The 20,758-nt window shown below is 34.8% G+C and overlaps 1 protein-coding gene across 7 annotated transcripts in view; it reads right to left on the bottom strand.

Annotated features, from left to right (window-relative positions):
* Positions 1–20,758, bottom strand: part of GABRA3 (gamma-aminobutyric acid type A receptor subunit alpha3) — a 226,616-nt gene that overhangs the window by 107,664 nt on the left and 98,194 nt on the right. For all 7 annotated transcript variants that reach the window (XM_085007138.1, XM_085007137.1, XM_085007135.1 and 4 more), the window contains one exon: positions 19,000–19,121. Coding sequence is in view for 4 of the 7 variants with exons in the window: in XM_085007134.1 (XP_084863260.1) it covers positions 19,000–19,121 (122 nt within the window). In the remaining 3 variants the exon portion in view is untranslated. The remainder of the gene's footprint in view (positions 1–18,999; positions 19,122–20,758) is intronic.

Below are 20,758 nucleotides of genomic sequence, written 5' to 3' on the forward strand. Positions count from 1 at the left end.
TAAAAATATGTTGGCCATAATAGATTAGAAGAGGCTACAAAAGGTACATACAATCATTCTTAAGAAGTGTTTGGAACTTCCAGATCATATGGCACAGATCATAAACACACAATAATGAGAAATCAAATATGAAAGGCATGGCAAAAAGATACAATTGTCTCAAATAAAAGATCAAAATATGGAAAAGAAACAAAACAAAGGTGTAAGCAACATTGAAGCTGGAGTTCTGGATCTGAAAATAAGTGGAGTAAAAGAGGCTAGAAAAAGTGAAGATGAATTTATGCCTAGGGTATGGCTCTGTTTGAGGCAGCAGGCTTGTGCTGGGGATGGACAGGGATACCATGATATATACAAAGACATAGTTTGGGTTTACGAATTGAGCCACGTGGCTTGTTGGAGCAGGAATGGATCAGTAATATCACAATGGAGAAGAAACTTTAAAAATATTGTTATAAGTCCAGCTTGGAATAAGGATCAGAGTAGAAGTAGACTATAGTACCATAAGCCAGTAAGAAAAAGAGGGTGAAAAACTAAAATTAAAACAAAACTAAACTGGTTTCTTGCCTGGTGGAGTAAGTACATTGCAGCCTTTCTCTCCTACTCATTACAAATAAAATCTCTGGACAAAATAACTACCTAACCATTTTGAAAAGTGAAAAAGAACAGGTGGATTATGAAGGTAAATCAAGACTTGGAGAAGTAACCCACAGGGAAACCCATGTTTTCTGGGGTTTTTTCCCCTTCTCTTCTCTCGCGGTTTTAATCTTAGAGGCAAAGCTGCATACTGGGACAGTGGCGCAAGCAGCCAAAAATCTGATAAAAAAAACTGCCTTGTAAGAGAATCAGGCGAAAAGACCCCTGCATACCACAGAGTATGAGGAATTCCAGAGTACAGAAGGTCAAAAAAGAGGATCAACTAATTCTTTATGCGAACACCTACGAATCACAGGCTTACCCTCGAGCACATGCCTAGGACAGACCCAAGGCAGCATGCCAAAGACTTTGAGAAGTACAGTATTATTTAAACCACCACCTAAATTTCAGAATAACCCTGAGTAGCACAAGTATAGGACAGGCCCAAAGCAACAGAGCAAAGATTTTTAAGTGAACTTTGAATTAATATGTAAACCATGAACCAAATCTTAGATTATTCCCTCAGTGACAAATGTGTGAGATAAATCAAAAGCAGCATAGCAAAGCCTTTGAAAATTGAAAGAGATGGGCATCACCACACCTAGAGAGCAAGGCAGACCTTGCTTCTAACCAAGTTGACTGTCTGCTAAAACAAATAAGAAAAAAATCAATATTCTCCAAAGCATTATGACAGGGCCCAGACTCCACATAACATAGTATTCAAAATGTCCAGTATATAATTCAGAATTATTTTACTTAGAAAGAATCAGAAAATATTACTATTTCTCAAGAGAAAAGAATCAACAAATGTCAACTGTAAGATGATTCACATGTTGGGAATTTCAGTCAAAGATTTCAAAACAGCTATTATAACTAAGTTTTATGAGGTAAATGAAAATACACTTAGAATAAACAGAAAAACAGAAGTTCTAACAGAGAAGTTTAAAAATATTAAAATATAAAAATTTTTTAATTTGAAATTTTAGAAATGAAAAATGTAGTTACCAATATAAAAAAATTCACTGGATGGTCTCAATAGCAGAATGGGGATGACAAAACAGAGGAAAGAGTTGGTCTCCAGTAAGCTTGGAGATTGAGAGAAGTTATCCAATGTGAAGAACAGCAAGAAATGTGTCTGAAAAATTATCAATAGAACCTCAGGGCTATGTTAAACAATATCATAATGTCTAACACGTACAGCATTGGAATTCCAGAAGGAAATGGAAAATAAATTAGAAAAGAAAAATAATTTTGAAGAAATAGTGCTTAGAAACTTTCCAACTTTGGTAAAACATATAGGTATACAGAATTAAGTCATTCTACAGACCCTAAATAGAAGAACAAAAAAAAAAAAAAAGAAAATACTGCCTAGACAGATCATAATTAAACTGCTAAATATCAAAGATAAAAATCTTGAAAATATCTATTACAAAATAACATAGTTATGAAGGGGAACAACTGTTTGAAAGATTGAGGATATATCAAGTCACAAACAAAGGAAAACCGCATCTTTAATACTGTTATTAATACTTTAATAAGCTTATAGAAAACAACTGTTAATGTCAGGATTCCATACCCAGTAAAAATATGCTTCAGGAAACATCCCCAGATTAAGAAAGACAAAGGAATTTATTATCATCAGCAGATTTACTCTACAAGAAATTCTACAGAAATTCTTCAGGCTCAAGGGAAATAATGCCAGAATGTTGGGAATTAGACTGTCAGGAATAAAGGAAGAACAGAAATGGAAATTCTGGATATATGTAAAAGAATTTTTCCTCCTTAAGTTCCTTAAAATAGCTATGAGTGCTGAAATAAAAAATCACAACATAGCCTCATGTGGTTTTAATGAATGTTGACATTATAGAGAAGACAATCATATGATAAAGGTCACTTGGATGGTAAATGGGTCTATATTTATTATAAGACTACTATACTTTACTGGAAGTGGAACAATATTAACTCTAAGAAGACTGTCAAACCTCAGCTATGAAAATTGCAATCCCTATAGCAATGAATGAATATCATAAATATTTCAAAAAATGCAATATATAAAATAAAGATATTTAAATATTTCAAACATATTCAGAAAAAAGGAAAATAGAGTAACATAAAAACAGAGCAATAGCCAATACCTAAGTTCCTATTAATGGATGAATGAATAAAGAAGATGTGGTGTACACACACACACACACACACACACACACACACAATGGAATATTACTCACATTACTCAGCTATAAAAAGGAAGGAAATCCCAAAAGTTCCCATTATGGCTTGGCAGCAACAAGCTCAACTAGTATTCATGAGGCTGTGGGTTCGATCCCCAGCCTCACTCAGTGGGCTAAGGATCCTGCATTGCCGTGAGCTGTGGTGTAGGTTGCAGACGTGGCTTATATCCTGTGTTGCTGTGGCTGTGGTGTAGGCTGGCAGCTGTAGCTCCAATTCAACCCCTAGCCTGGGAAATTCCATATCAGCCCTAAAAATGAAAAGAAAAGGAAGGAAAGCTTGCCTTTTGGGACAGCAGGGATGGAACTAGAGGCATTGCTGTAGGTGAAAAAAGTCAGACAAAGAAAGAAAATACTGTTTGATTTCACTTACATGCAGAATCAAAAAAAAATGAACAGATACAACAAAATAGGCACAGTCATAGACACAGAGAATAAACAGATGGTTTTAAGAAGGGAAGGGGATGGGAGATAGGAAAAGTAAGAGAGGGAGATTAAGAGGTCAAAATTCCAGTTACAAAATCAATGAATCACTAGTATGAAATGTGTAATGTTGGGAATATAGTCAATAATTATGCAATATCTATATATATTGACATGGTAACTAGATTTATCATGGTGGTCAGTTTGAAATATATAGAAATAGTGAATCACTATTGTGTACCAGAAACTAACATAGTGTTGTAGGTCAGTTACACTTCAAAAAAAAATCATAGAAAAAGATATCAGCTTTGTGTTTACCAGAGGCAGGGAGTGGGGAGAAGGGTGAACTGGATGAAGGTGGTAACAAAGGTACAGACTTCCAGTTAGAAGATAAATAGGTGCTGAGGATGTGATGTACAGAATGATAAATATAATTTAAAATGTTATATGCTACATATAAAAGATGTTAAGAGAGTAAATTCTGAGTTTTCATCATAAGGAAATTTTTTTCTATTTCTTTAATTTTCTGTCTATATGAAATGATGAATATTCACTAAACTTATTATGGTTACCATTTCATTTTTATATGCAAGTCAAGTCATTATGCTATATACCTTAAATAGTTCTGCATGTCAATTATATCTCAATAAAACTTGAAGGAAAAAGAAAACAACAATGAAAAAAACAGAGGTAACAAATAAAACAAATAGTAAAATGATGAATCTAAGCATAACTATGTCAATAAATATATTAATTGTAGGTGTTTTCAGCACTTAAAGTCAGAGATTGTCATATTGGTAAAAAAAAGGCCAACCCACTTTAAACACAAAGATATAAATATATTAAAAGAATGGAAAATGTACACAATGTAAACACTAATCAAAAGAGAGTTGTGGTGGCTATACTGATATCAAAGTATACTATAGAACAATGAAAATTACCAAAGATTATGTATTTACATAATTAAATCACAAGTAAGATTATTAGGCTAAACATGCTATCTAACAACGGAACTTCAAAATATATGAGACAAAACTGCCAGAATTTAAACAGGAAAGAAACAAATCTAAAATTATTGTTGGACATTTCAACATTCCTCTTCCAACAACTGACAGAATGTGTAGACAAAATTAGTAAATATATGGAATATTTTAACAATATTATCAACCAGTATCACCTAGTTGACATTTATAGAATACTCTACCCCCAACAGAAAAATATCCAATTTTTTAAGTACATTGGAACATTTAACAAGATAGGCCCTAAAACAAAGCAACAAATTCAAAAGAATTGAAGTCATAAAATAAGATCAGGGTCCATAAGAGAATAAAAATAGTAATAATACAGAAAAAAACCTGGTAACTTTCCAAATATTTAGAAACTAAATAACACTTTTCTAAATAACCCATGAATCAGAAAGAAGTCACAAGGGATGTTTCAAAACATAGTGAACCAAAAAAAAAAAAAAATCAACATATATCAAAGCTATGGGATGCACATAAAGAAATACTTAGAGGGAAATTTATAGCACTAAATGTGTACATTAGGAAAAAAGAAGACTCTAAAACTCAATAATCTAAGTTTCCATCACAAGAACTAGAAATATAAAAAAGAAACACATTAAAAATGAAACAAATAGAATGAAAAATAGAAAACTAATAGAGAAAATCAGTAAAATTAAAAAATGGTTCCTTGAAAAAATTGAAAAATTGATAAAACCCTAGCCAGGCTGACAAGAAAACAAAAAGAAAAGATAAAAATCTATGAGTATTAGGAAAAACATAAGAGTGATGTCACCAAAAGAGCAAAGAAATCCAGGGCTCTGTCTCTCCATGAAAACAATTTATACTCCTGTTACAGATTTCCAAGTACTAGAAGGAGCAATAAAAATCTTACTCTCAAAGAATTATGGTTAAGAGTTTTTACCTGAATGGCAGCTCCCTGAAAGAGGGATGCAGGGGCTTGCCTTTGTTTCACCCAACTGTGAGCATTCCCATTGCTGGGATTGCTTCCTGAGAGGCATTGCCAAAAACATTCAAAAACAAAAATATTGACTCTCTTCAACAAGTTGTGCTGAGAATACTGGACAGCTACATGTGAAAGGATGAAATTAGAACATTCTCTAACACCGTACACAAAAATAAACTCAAAATGGATTAAATACCTAAATATAAGGCCATATACTATAAAACTCCTAGAGGAAAACATAGGCAGAACACGCTTTGATGTAAATCACAGAAATAAATTGTTTGATCTACCTCCTAGAATAATGACAATAGAAACAAAAATAAACCAGTGGGATCTAATTAAATTCAAAAGCTTTTGCACAGAAAAGTAAATAATAATAAAAAATACAATCCACAGAATGGGAGAAAATGTTTGCACATGATGCAACTGACAAAAGCTTAATCTCCAAAATATACTAATAGCTCATATAACTCAACAACTACAACCAAATGAAAAATGGGCAGAAGACCTAAATAGACATTTCTCTAAAGAAGACATATGAATGGCCAGTAAGCACATGAAAAGATGCCCAACACCACTAATTATTAGGCAAATGCAAATCAGAACTAAAATGAGGTACCACCTCACACAGGTCAGGAAGGTATGTTAATGAGTCTACAAATAACAAGTGCTGGAGAGGTTGTAGAGAAATGGGAACGCTCCTACACTGTTTAAGGGGATGTAAACTGGTACAACTGCTATGGAAAATAATATGGAGATTCCTCAGAAAACTGAAAATAGAACTAACATATGATCCAGCAATCCCACTCCTGGGCATACATCTGGAAAAAACTTTCATTCAAAAAGATACATGCACCCCCATGTTTACTGCATCACTATTCACAATAGCAAAGACATGAAAGCAACCTAAAGGTCCATCGACAGATGATATATTAAGAATATGTGGTACATATACACAATGGAATACTCTCAGCCATAAAAAATGAAATAACACCATTTGCAACAACTTGGATGCAACTAGAGATTCTTATACTAAGTGAAGTAAATCAGAAAGACAAATACCATGTGATATCAGTTACATGTGGAATCTAAAATATGGCACAAATGAACCTGTCTACAAAACAGAAACAGACTCATAGACATAAAGAACAGACTTGTGGTTGCCAAAGGAGAGGGGGGAGAGAGTGGGATCAACTGGGAGTTTATGGTTAGTAGATTCAAACTGTTACATTTAGAATGGATAAGAAGTAAGGCCCTACTGTATAGCACAGGGAACTATATCCAATCTCCTGGGACAGAACATGGTGGAAGATAATATGAGAAAAAGAATGTGTATTACGTATGCATGTATGTATGCACATATATAACTGGGTCACTTTGCTGGACAGCAGAAATTGTCATAACATTGTAAGTCAACTATACTTTAGTTAAAAACAAAAAATTCCAACAAACAAAAGTCCTGGACCAGATGGCTTCCCAGGCAAATTCTATCAATCATTTAGAGAAGAGTTAACACCTATCTTTCTGAAACTCTTCCAAAAATGGCAGAGGAAGAAACACCCAAACTCATTCCATGATGTCACCATCACTTTGATACCCAAACCCGAGAAAGATACCACACTAAAAAAGAAAATTATAGGCTGATCACTGATGAACATAGATGCAAAAATCCTCAACAAAATACTAGCAAACTGAAACCAGCAATATATTAAAAGGATCATACACCATGATCAAGTGGAATTTATCCTAGGGATGCAAAGATTTTTCAATATCTGCAAATTACCTGGAGTTATACACCACATTAACAAACTGAAGAATAAAAACCATATGGTCATATCAATAGAGGCAGAAAAAAACTTTTAACAACATCTAACACCCATTTCTGATAAAAACCCTCTAGAAAGTGGGCATAAAGGGAACCTACCTCAACATAATAAAGACCATATATGACAAGCCCACAGGTAGTATAATTCTCAATGGTGAAAAGCTGAAAGAATTCCTCCTAAAATGAGGAACAAGACAAGGATGTCCATTTTCACCACTTTTATTAAACATAGTTTTGGATTCCTTTCAGGCTCCTCTCAACACTCAAAAAAATGGCCTTTTCCCAGGATATCTCCTTTCTGCATATAACACAGATGAATGGATAAAGAAGATGTGGTACACATAGCATGGAATATTACTCAGCCATAAAAAGGAATGAAATTATGCCATTTGCAGCAACATGGATGCAACTAGACATTCTCATATTAAGTGAAGAAAGCCCAACAGAAAATGCAAATATATGATATCATTTATATGTGGAGGCTAAAATAATGAGCCAAATGAGCTTATTTACAAGACAGAAACAGACTCACAGACATACAGAACAAACGTATGGTCTCTGCTCCTCTTAAATGCTGTAACAAGCCTGTAACAGTCTTCCTAATATCCTCTTCCCATTGTTTCTCGTGGCATTTGGTCTCCTTGAAACAAGTAAGAAGCCCAACTTTGAAAAAAAAAAAAAAACATAGTTTCGAAGTCCTAGTCAAGGCCATTAGAGAAGAAAAAGAAATAAAAGGAATCCAAATTGGAAAGTGAGAAGTAAAACTATCATTGTCTGCAGATAACATTATATTATACACAGGAAATCCTAAATACACTACCAGAAAACTTTCAGAGCTCATCAAAGAATTTGGTAAAGTTGAAGGATACGAAATTAATACACAGAAATCAATTGTATTTATAGATACTAACAATGAAAGATCACAAAGAGAAATTAGGAAAATAGTCCTATTTATGATCACATTGAAAAGAATAAAATACCTAGGAATGAAACTACCTAAAGAGAAAAAAGACCTATACTCCGAAAAATATGAGATACTGATGAAAAAATCAAAGATGACACAAACAGAATGGAAAGATATACCATGCTCTTGGATTGGAAGAATCAGTTATTATCAAAATGACTATACTACCCAAGGCAATCTACCAATTCAATGCAAGCCCTATCAAATTACCAATAACAATTTTCACAGAACTAGAACAAAAAAAATTTAATTTGTATAAAAATTCAAAAGATCTCAAAGAGCCAAAGCAATTCTGAGAAAGTCATATGGAGCTGAAGGAAACGAGCTCCCTGACTTCAGGGTATATTAAAAAGCTACAGTCATCAAAGCAGCATGATACTAACACAAAAACAGAAATACAGGTCAATGGAAAGATAGAAAGCCCAGAAATAAACCCAGGCACTGCTGGTCAACTAATCTATGACAAAAGAGCCAAGAATATACAGTGACAAAAAAGACAGACTCTTCAATAAGTGGTGCTGGGAAAAATGGACAGCTACATGTAAAAAATGAAATTAGCACACTCTCTAACACCATACATGAAAATAAACTCAAAAGGGATTAAAGACCTAAATATAAGACTGGATACTATAAAACTCTTAGAGGAAAACATAGGCTGAATGCTCTGACATAAACTACTGCAATATCTTCTCAGATTCACCTCATAGAATAAGGAAAAGAAAAACAAAAATACACAAATGGGACCTAATTAAAATTAAAAGTTGTTACACAGAAAAGGAAAACATAAGAAAACCAAAAAGACAATACACAGAATGGGAGAAATATGAAGCCATTTACAAGGGATTAATCTCCAAAATATACAAAAAACTTACACAGCTCAATATAAAAAAACAAACAACACAATCAAAAAAATGGGCAGAAGATCTAAACATTTCTCCAAAGACATACAGATGGCCAAAAAACACTTGAAAAGATGCTCAACATTGCTAATTATTAGAAAAATGCAAATCAAAACTACTATGAGGTAACACCTTACACCAGCCAGAATAGCCATCATCAAAAGGTCTACAAACAGTAAATGCTGGAGATGGTGCCAAGGAAAGGGAACCCTCTTACACTGCTGGTGGAAATATAAATTGGTACAACTACTATGGAAAACAGTATGGAGGCTCTTCAAATAAATAAAAATATAACTACCATAGGACTCCAGAGGAAACTCTAAATTTGAAAAGATAAATGCACTTGAATGTTCATTGCTGCACTATTTATAATAGCCAAAGCGTGGAAGCAACCTAAATGTTCATCAACAGACAAATAGATGAAGATGTGGTACATATACACAATGGAATATTACTCAGCCATAAAAAAGAATGAAATAATGTCATTTCCAGCAACATGGATGAACCTAGAGATTATCATACTAAGTGAAGTTAGTCAGACAGTGAAAGACAAACATTATATGATATCACTTATATGTGGAATCTTAATAAAGGAATCAAATGAACTTATTTGGGGAACAGAAACAGACTCACAGACTTTGAAAACAAATTTATGGTTACCAAAGTGGACAGATGGTGGAGGGGGATGGACTGAGAGTTTGGGATTGGCATATGCACACTGTGGTATATGGAATGACTGGCCAACAGGGACCTGCTGTATAGCCTAAAGAATTCTACCCAATATTCTGTGATAGTCCATGTGGGAAAAGAATCAGAAAAAGAATGGATATGTGTATATATATAACCAAATTATCTTATTGTATTGCAAAATTTATCAACATTGTAAATAAACTGTACTTCAATAAAACCGTTAAAAATTTAAAAAAAAAGATGTGGTACATATATACAATGGAATATTACTCAGCCATTATACAGAATGAAATAATGCTTTTGCAGCAATATGGATAGACCTAGACATTATCATACTAAGTAAATTAAGTCTGACAGAGAAAGACAAACATATCATTCATCTGTGGAATCTAAAAATGATACAAACAAAACAGGAAATTTTTTTAAATGATGTAAACTATCAAAATGTGCCATACACACACACACACACAGACACACACATATATATACATACATATGTATATATATAGCTATACCCATGGCATATGGAAGTTGTCACGACATAGATTTAATCCAGGCCACAGCTATGACCTATGATGCAGCTGCAGCAGCACTGGATCCTTTAATACACTGCACCAGGCCAGGGATCAAAACTGCATCTCTACAGTGACCCAAGCCACTGCAGTGGGATTCTTAACCAACTGTGCCACAGCAGGAGCTCACAAAATGTTATATCTTTACCTAAAATATTTGTTGACATAGCTGACATTCAGTTAGCATGCACTGGCTGAGTCATATAATTGTTTATTTTAACTTTGAGAGTCCTTCCCGATATGATGGGTATTTGTTCTGATTGGTCAGTGTCAAAATCATACCAGTTATGTATTATTGGATGCAGTTTGCTAGTATTTTGTTGAGGATTTTTGCGTCGATGTTCATCAGTGAAATTGGCCTGTACTTTTCTTTTTTTTGGTGGAATCTTTGTCTGGTTTTGGTATGAGGGTGATGACGGCCTTAAAGAATGAGTCTGGGAGTATCCCTTCCTCTGGAATTTTTTGAAATAGTTTCAGAAGGATAGGTGTTTGCTATTCTCTAAATGTTTGATAGAATTCGCCTGTGAAGCCATCTGGTCCTGGACTTTTGTTTGTTGGAAGTTTTTTAATCACAGTTTCAATTTCAGTACTTGTGATGGGTCCATTCATCTTTTCTATTTCATCTTGGTTTGGTCTTGGAAGATTGTACTTTTCTAAGAATTTGTCCATTTCTTCTAGGTTTTCCATTTTATTGGCATGTAGTTGCATATAGTAGTCTCTCATGATCCTTTGTATTTCTGTGATGTCCGTTGTGACTTCTCCTTTTTCATTTCTAATTTTATTTTTTAACTCAACGAATTTTATTACATTTATAGTTGTACAATGATCATCACAACCCAATTTTATAGCATTTCCATCCCAAACCCCCAGTCCATTCCCCACACCCCCAACCTGTCTCCTTTGGAAAGCATAAATTTTTCAAAGTCTATAAGTCAGTTTCTGTGCTGCAAAGAAGTTCATTGTGTTCTCCTGTTAGATAGCATTTGCAAGTGATAGCATTTGATGGTGGTGTCTCACTTCATTTAGCATGACTTCATTTAGCGTGACTAACTTCATTTAGCATGATAATTTCTAGGTCCACCCATGTTGCTACAAATGCCATTATTTCTTTTCTTTTAATGGCTGAGTAATATTTCATTGTGTATATGTACCACATCTTCTTTATCCAATCCTCTGTAGATGGGCATTTAGGTTGTTTCCATGTCTTGTCTATCGTATAGAGTGCTGCAATGAACATTGGAGTACATGTATCTTTTCAAGTCATGGTTTTCTCTGGATAGATGCCCAGGAGTCGGATTACTGCATCAAATGGTAGAACATTTTTTAAATTCCTCAAGTTAACCTACAGACTCAAGGCAAGGACAATTCCAGATTTTATTAGAAAATGATAATCTATTGTAAAAGTTATATAAATGCAAAGGGCCAAGAATAGTAAAGGCAATCTTTAAGAAGAACAAAACTGGAGGACTGATACTAGCAGATATCAAACTTATCATTAAAATAATTAAGATACAAGTTACATTCATCATGAGAAGGAAGGTTGGGTCAAACTTTTGAAAATCAATCAATGTAAATCACCATATTAAGAAACTACAAAAGAAAAGCCGTATAATCAACTCAATAGACATAGCAAGAGCATTTGAAAAACTGCAACATCCATTCTTGTTAAAATCTTTCAACAAACTAGAGTAGAAGAGAACTTTCTGAACTTGATAAAATGCATCTAGGAGAAATTTACACCTAACATCATACTTTATGGTGAAAGACTGGAAGCTTTCTTCCTAAGATCAAAAAAAGACAATGTTGTCTGCTTTAATACTTTCTGTTCAACATTATAGGTGAGATCCAGTTAGTGCACTAAGGCTAGAAAAAAAAAGGCATCCATATTGCATAGGAAGAATTAAAACTTTTTTCTCATATGATATAATCATCTAGGTATATAATCTGATGAAATCTAAAAAAAGGTTACTAGAAATTCTATTTCTGGCATGAAGGCATGACAAGCTCTGCATACCTGCTCCTCAGTGAAACTTGTGAAATTTACTTTAAAAATAACCATTTAAATTTTCTGGAAATAGTCCTAAGTGCATACAAAAAAAAAGAAAAATAAAATTTATTCCTGAAAATCTACTAAAACTCAGTAATGAAATCAAGAATCCAGAATATTTAAAAGAAGGACCGTTCCTACACCCCTTTCCAGCTCAGTCTGAAGGAAATTCTAGTCCAGACTGTTGCAACCAAGAAAGCACACAGGACTCTGTCTTCACTCAGCTCCCATTTGGAAGGCTGTCTTCTTTGGAAAGGCAAGATGCCAACAACTTTCATCATGGAGCAAACTACTTATTGATGTAGCTAAATCCTGCGCCAGTTTGGCTGAGACGTAGGAAATCTCTTCATCCTCCTAGCCCTCACTCATGGAATCTAGACTCTAACTTGGGCATGGCTCTGCTGAGAGTACTATGGCATCAGATGTCACTAATCTGGCTCATAGAAAAGTGGTCCCTGCTGGAGGAGACCCCGTCACCAAGCATTAAGCAATGAAAGTGGGGGTTCCTTTATAGAAAAGTGTGCCATTGTTCTCACCCCCAGAACCAGAGCCAGGACTCAGAGATTTTGCCTTATTGATTCTTGCTCTTGCATTTATTATTTCTATCATTACTGTTAGCTATTTCTTTCTGGTTTCTTAAGGTGAAGGCTTGAGGCCTTCCTTTGAGGTTAATCTTTTCTAATGTAGCTATCTAGTATCATAAATTTTCCTTAATTTAGAACCTTTAATCATTTTTTAAAATTTTGTTCAATGTAAAAAGTTTAAAATTTTCCTTTTAAATTCTTCTTTGACTTATTATTTATTTAGAAGTATATTATTTAGTTCCCAAGTACTTGGAGATTTTCTAGATATATCTGTTTTTGATTTCTAATTTCACTCCTTTTGGAATAAGGGAATTCACTTTATATCTTGTGAATTCTTTTAATTTTTTTTACAACACAGAATATGGCCTATCTTGTTAAATGTTGTCGGCACACTCGGAAAGAACGTACATATTGCAGCTGTTTGTCGGAGTATTCTATAAATGCCAATTAAGTCAAGTTGGTTAGCAGTGTGGTTCCCCTTTCTGTTACCTTTTATTTTCTGTCTACTCGTTATATTGCTTATTGAGAGAGGAGTGTTAAAATCTCTAACTACAATTATAGATCACCTCTTTCTCCTTTCAGTTTCTTGTCTTTGCTTCATGTCTATGATCAGGTGCATAAATATTTAGTATTGTTATGTACTCTGGATAAATTGACCCCTTCATTATAAAATGGCCCTCTTTATTTCCAATAATATTTTTGCTCGTATATTTATTTTGTTCTAGTGTTGAAATAGCTACCCCAATCTTCGTTTGATTAGTGTTAGCTTGGTACATCTTCTTTTATCTATTTGCTTTTAACATATTTATAGCTTTATTTTTATTTTTATTTTTTGCCATTTCTTGGGCCGCTCTCACGGCATATGGAGGTTCCCAGGCTAGGGGTCTAATCAAAGCTGTAGCCACCGGCCTACGCCCGAGCCACAGCAACACGGGATCCAAGCTGCGTCTTCGACCTACACCACAGCTCACGGCAACGCCGGATCCTTAACCCACTGAGCAAGGGCAGGGATCGAACCCGCAACCTCATGGTTCCTAGTCGGATTCATTAACCACTGCACCACGACGGGAACTCCAATGGCTTTATTTTTAAAGAGGTTTTCTCTCAGGGAGTAATTTGGGTCTTTTTATCCAAATTGACCACCTCAGCCTTTTAAAATAGATGTTTAGATTGTTTAGATTTAATGTGATGATTAATATGGTTGCTATTGGTTTTCCACACGTTTCATTTATTGTTATTTTTTCTTTTTCTGCCTTAATATTTGTTATTATCTATTTTTATAAACTTTCTGGCTTTATTAGCTATAATTTTTAAAGTTCTACAGTGCACATCCTTAATTTATTACAATCTACCTACAAGTAATATTATATTACATCATATGCAGTGTATTTCATCTTTTGGCCTTTGTGCTATTGTCATACATTTTCCTCATATGCATATTCAAGGCTTGTAATACAATTCAATGTTATTATTTTCAGTTTAAGTAGTTATTTATCATTTAAAGAGATTTAGAAAAGGGAAACTATTTCATATTTACCCATATATTTTCCATTTTGTCACTCTTTCTTCCTTTTTATAGATCCATATTTCTATCTAGCATATTTTCCTTTTGCTTAACACATTTCCCTTAAAATTTTTTTGAATTACAGATCGCTGGTGATAAATTTTTTAGCTTCTCTGTGTCTAAAAATGTGTTTATCTATGTCTTTAAAATATATTATCTCTGGTACAAAATTCTAGATTGATTTTTTTTTTAGTACTTTAAAGCTGCTGTTAACTACCTTCTTGCTTGCTTGTTTCTGACAAGAAGGCTGTTGTCTTTCTATAATTCCCCTATGTATATAAATATTCTGTTTTACTCTGTTTTACAAGTTTCATCTTGTCAAGTATTAGGTATTTTTTTTTGTATTGCTACAAATACTCTTAAACTTTGTTCTGAGATAATGTTATTTGAAAATACTTTGATAATTTTGAAACTTGCTTTTAAGCTTTGTTAGGTGGGACTAGAGCAGCCTTTGTAGGGGATGACTTTGCCACACCACTGAAGGCATATCCTTCTGAATACTCTACCCCAGGCCTGTATATTACAAGTCTTTGCCTCCTTTGTCAAAGATTAATTGAACATAGGAATCTGGGTTTATTTCTGGATTCTCTATTCTGTTCCATTGGTCCATATATAAGTTTTTGTACCAGTACCACATTGTCTTGATTTCTGTAGCTTTGTAATATTATCTGAAGTCTGGGAGAGTTATGCTTCCTGCTTGGTTTTCACTCCTCAGGATTGCTTTGGCAATTCTGGGTCTTTTGTGGTCCCGTACAGATTTTTGGATTGTTTGTTCTAGTTCACTGAAAAATGTCATGGGTAATTTGATAGGGATTGAATTAAATATGTAGATTGCTTTGGGTAGGATGGCCATTTTGTCAATATTAATTCTTCCAATCCAGGAGCCAGACACCTATGGTCAATTAATCTTTGACAAAGGAGGCAAGAATATAAAATGGGAAAAAGACTGTCTCTTCAGCAAGTGGTGCTGGGAAAATTGGACAGCTGCATGTAAATCAATGAAACTAGAACACACCCTCATACCATGCAACAAAATAATCTCACAATGGCTTAAAGGCTTACACATAAGACAAGACACTATAAAACTCCTAGAAGAGAACATAGGCAAAATATTCTCTGATGTCAACCACACAAATGTTTTCTTAGGTCAGTCTCCCAAGGCAACAAAAATAAAAGCAAAAATATACCAATGGGGCCTTATCAAACTTACAAGCTTTTGCACAGCAAAGGAAATCATAAAAAAGAAAACCTATGGAATGGGAGAAAATAGTTTCAAACAGTGCAAGTGACAAGGGCTTAACCTTTAAAATATAAAAACACCTTATACAACTCAACAGAAAAAAAACCAACAACCCAGTTGAAAAATGGTCAGAAGACCTGAGTAGGCATTTTTCCAAAGAAGATATACTGATGGCCAACAGGCACATGAAAAAATGATCAACATCACTAATTATTAGACAAATGCAAATCAAAACTACAAAGAGGTACTACCTCACACCAGTCAGAATGGCTATCATTAACAAGTTGGCAAATAACAAATGCTGGAGAGGGTGTGGAGAAAAGGGTACCCTCCTTCACTGCTGGTGGGAAGGTAAATTGTACAACCATTATGGAAAACAGTATGGAGGTTCCTCAGAAAACTAAATATAGAATTACCATATGACCCAGCAATCCCACTCTTTGGCATATATCCAGACAAAACTGTCCTTGAAAAAGATACATGTACCTCTATGTTCATCACAGCACTATTCACAACAGCCAAGACATGGAAACAATCTAAATGCCCATTGACAGATGAATGGATTAGGAAGATGTGATACCTATACACAATGGAATACTGCTCAGCCACAAAAAAGAAAAAGCTAATGCCATTTGCAGCAATATGGATGGAACTAAAGACTTCATACTAAGGGAAGTCAGAAAGAGAAAGCCAAATACCATATGATATCACTTATGTCTGGAATCTAATATATGGCACAAATGAACCTATCTATAGAAAATAAACTCATGGACTTGGAGAATAGACTTGTGTTTGCCAAGGGGAAGGGGGAGGGAGTGGGATGGACTGGGAATTTGGGGTTAGTAGATGCAAACTATTGCACTTAGAGTGGATAAGCAATGAGATCCTGCTGTCTAGAAAAGGAACTAGATCTAGTCACCTGTAATGAAACATGAGGGAGGATAATGTGATTTGAAAAAGAATGTGTGCACAGCAGACTGTGTTACTTTTCTGTACAGCATAAACTGACAGTACATTTTGAATCAACTATAATAGAGAAAATAAAATCTTAAATTTAAAAAAAAACAAGTTTTTCCACTCTGGTTAGGGAAAACACAAATTATTTCCAACCCTGTTATTTTATCTGCTGTAGTCTGGTGGTCCTTTTTTCAACCTTGGGCTGTTTCCTTATATGCATGATCTGATGATCTGAGCAGAACTTACCTGAAAACTATAAGGAAAGCCTATGAAGATTTCTGGATCACTCTCTCTCTCTCAACTGTCTCTTTTCCATGCAACTCTCACTTCTCTGCCCACAAATTTTAGCCACTTTGGCTACCCCAAATTCAAAAGTCTTTCTCATCAACTGAGGGAGTCCACCAGGCACTATATGGATTCTTCCTACACAGCAGCCCAAAATTTACCCAGGCAGTAAGCTGGTACAATCGAAGAGCTCATCTTGTTTGCCTCCCTTCTTTCAAGGATCACTGTCCTGTGCTGCCTTTGTTTAATTTCAGAAAACTACTCTATACTATGTTTGTTCACTTCTTATTTGTTTTTTAAGATAAATCTGGTTCCTGTTACTTCATGTTAGCCAGAGCAAAAGGCTTCATGCATGTTTTTTCATGGATACTCAAACTCTGCATATCTACAACTAATTAATTTTTACTCCCTTCTCCTTTTCCTTCTTTGTTACCACCACAACTCCAAAAGAAACAGAAAAAAACAAAATAGAACTATTCTTCTTCCAATGGTCTCTATTTTAGAAAATAGTGCCACTCAGTCATCTATGCCAGGAACCTTAAAGGTTATCTTTTTCTCCTCCCTTTTCCTCTAATCCCATAATTTAATCAGTTACCAAATTCTCTACATTCTTACAGTCATCACCTTCATTCTGGACAGCTGATATTGATTTGTGACTGATCTTCTCTTCTTCCAATACTGCCCTCCTCCAATCCACTATTTATATCAAATCAAGAGCCATATAGCCTTCACATAAAAACAAACAATGCCAAAAAAAGACCATGCAAACATATCTTTAACTTTACTTAATAAGTGAGCTTATAGTGGTATAGGTATAATAATTCCAACACTATTTTATGTATATTATAGGATTAAGTAAATTAGTACATCAATGAAGGATACTGTGTTAGAGTAAAATTAGTGGTATCAGTATAGACTCACTACACATGCACATACACATGCATATATATATATATAATGTTCTATTTTCTCAATTCTGTCCACTGGAAGGTTCTAGAAGCAGCGACACACAGTAGCAATGAAAACATCTAGCACATAGAAGTTGGATTTTAAATATAATTTCCCACAAAAAAAATCAATTTCTTCTTGGAAAACAATGTTTCATTCCAAGGCTTAATAAGAGAGTAGGAGTTCCCGTCGTGGCGCAGTGGTTAACAAATCCAACTAGGAACCATGAGGTTGCGGGTTCAGTCCCTGGCCTTGCTCCGTGGGTTAAGGATCCAGCGTTGCCGTGAGCTGTGGTGTAGGTTGCAGACGCGGCTCGGATCCCACGTTGCTGTGGCTCTGGCGTAGGCTGGCAGCTACGGCTCTGATTCGACCCCTAGCCTGGGAACCCCCATATGCCGCGAGAGCGGCCCTAGAAATGGCAAAAAGACCAAAAAAAAAAAAAAAAAAAAGAGAGAGAGTACAAGTGAAGTTTTGAATATGCTGTTATGCCATAAAGTAAAAAAGTGCTCAAAAAATAACACGAAAGGCCAGCTTGAATAGGCTTCCACTTAGCAAATATGGGAAATTATAAGCAAAAAAATCATAATAAAATAAATAGTAATAAATAATAATATTAATGGGTTATGATTCATTGAATAAAATGAGAATCCATCTATTTATGCTGATGGTTACCTAATTAAAGAGAAGGAAAGGATTTTTTTTTTTATAATAGGAGGTCCTATAATAAACATAGATGATTGACAAAAGTTAAATAGGGACTACAGATTAGAAAATGGCATAATGTCAGGTCATATTTTCTGAATTTATAATTTCATAGTAATTTGATAAAACAATTTCTTTGTTTTAAGAAAAATGCACACTGAAGTATTTAGGGATAAAGGGTGGGATACACCTGCCATCCAGGAAGGGATCAGCATTTTATTACCAGAAATGGATTTGGCCAAATGTTGTGGTATAACACCCTACATGCATTTACCTAAGTGATATTCAGAAACCCCCAAAACTAGACCAGAGAGATTGACCACTGAAATGAAGGATTAAAACTAATTTTCAGTGTTTAGAGGGAAGAAACTAAGCTTTGCACTAACTTCATTGGTTAAGAGACTACTGAAGGCACCTTAAGAATTGTTTTAGATGACCATAGCCAAGAAGATCTTAAAATAGTAACTGACCTCCAAGCCCAGGTCGAAGTCGGTTGTCATAGCCATCCAGAAGACGATCCAAGATTCTGGTGAAGATAGTGATGTTGTCAGTGCTGTCATCAGGAATATCTGGAGCATGCTTTGGAGAGAGTCTGAGGTGGTGGAGGAAAAAGAGACACAAAATATTAGTTCTTAATAGCAAATAATTACATGTCTAAACACTTGAATTCAAGAAAATTTCAGTCAGTAGCCTGGGCCAAATAAATAGCTTTGTATCTTAACCAAACCAACAAGCACTTCCTATTTGTCACAATGATTACCTAAGTAGGAAGCAGACAGTGGTCACTTTGAGTCCTTACTTCAGCACTGTTATGAAAAGGACCTCAAAATAAAACAGGAAAATTCTGTTCTTAAGAACTTACCCTTCTTCTAGCCTAGAGAAACATTGGTTTACAGAGCAACAGAGTCAGAAAGACCCTTGAATTGCATGTAACCTACTTACCTCTTGCCCTGTGGAGATAGGGCAACAAAGGAATAGGAATCCATTAAATGTTAAAGCTACTAGAACTCTTAAGATATTTCATAATCTCTCTCATTTCATACATGGGGAAATAAGCTGAGAGAGGACACCAAATTTGCCCATAGTCATATTGCTAGTGAGGGTCAGAGATAGGACTATAATCCAATTTTTCTGATTTTCTAGAGACCCTCAGCTACTTCTTGCTTATACAATGTGGATGCCTTCTGCAAAACTTTCCAAGCATTAGGCACTTTATTGATCACCTAATCAGGTCCGGGCTGTGACTAATGCTTTCACTTTGCAAGAAAGAGCTTGATAGGACGAGGAATAAAGAAAATCCCTGGGTAGTTTAGGGGAAAGAGGAATATAGTGAAGGAAATGGCTGTTGACAAGGGTTAAGGAGCATGTTCTAGGAATTCCCTTGTGGCACAGCAGATTAAGGAGCTGCTGTTGTCACTGCAACAGCTTGGGTCGCTGCTTTGGCCCAAGTCAGATCCCTGGCCTGGTAACTTTCACATACCACAGGTATGGAAAAAAAAAGTGTAGAATCAAGTAATAAACCAGAAGTCAAGAATCCTACATCTTAGTACCAGATGTATTTGTGATTCAGAGTACACTATTGAACAAGTTACAATATACTGCGTCTCTGTATGTCTCAATTTTACCCATTCTTACTTTGGACTGAGAAGGTTGCCATTAATAAATATATAATAACTATCCCTACCATCCAGTTAAATCATGGAAATTAAAGACATAGGATAACAGTTGAGAAAGATCTTCAGAGGCAATCAATATGTCTTCCCACCAATATTTCTCCCTAGTGGTAAGAAAGATCTACAGAATAGTAGGAACATCTGAATTGAAAGTTATCGCTTTCAACTGCCACTCCCTACCTGATAAACTTTGCAAAAGTAATTTTGAACCCCAATTTCCTTAATTCATAAGCCTAATTCAATTCACATAATCATTCAGTGCATCAGCAAAATGCACACAGGAAAAAACAGAGCAGAAAAAAGATAAAACAAGGTGAATATTCTTTCCCCTGCTTATAGGTTTGCTAAGAAAATCAAATGATAAAATAGATACACATGGAAGGAAAAAGAGAAAAATGCTTAAAGAGTTTGGAGACATGCACTTGAATTTATTAGTTGAGGGACCTTAAACAAGTCATGTAACACCTCTAGTAATAGCTTTCTTGTCTTTAAAATTAAAATAACTTCACAGATAAGTTGTATTGATATTAAATAATTTATTAAAACTTCCACACAT

Source organism: Sus scrofa, chromosome X (genome assembly GCF_054392235.1).
Source record: "Sus scrofa isolate SSC_HxYL_T2T_F1_AM1 chromosome X, Sscrofa_HxYL_maternal_Yorkshire_Landrace_v2.0, whole genome shotgun sequence".
Lineage (NCBI taxonomy): Eukaryota > Metazoa > Chordata > Mammalia > Artiodactyla > Suidae > Sus > Sus scrofa.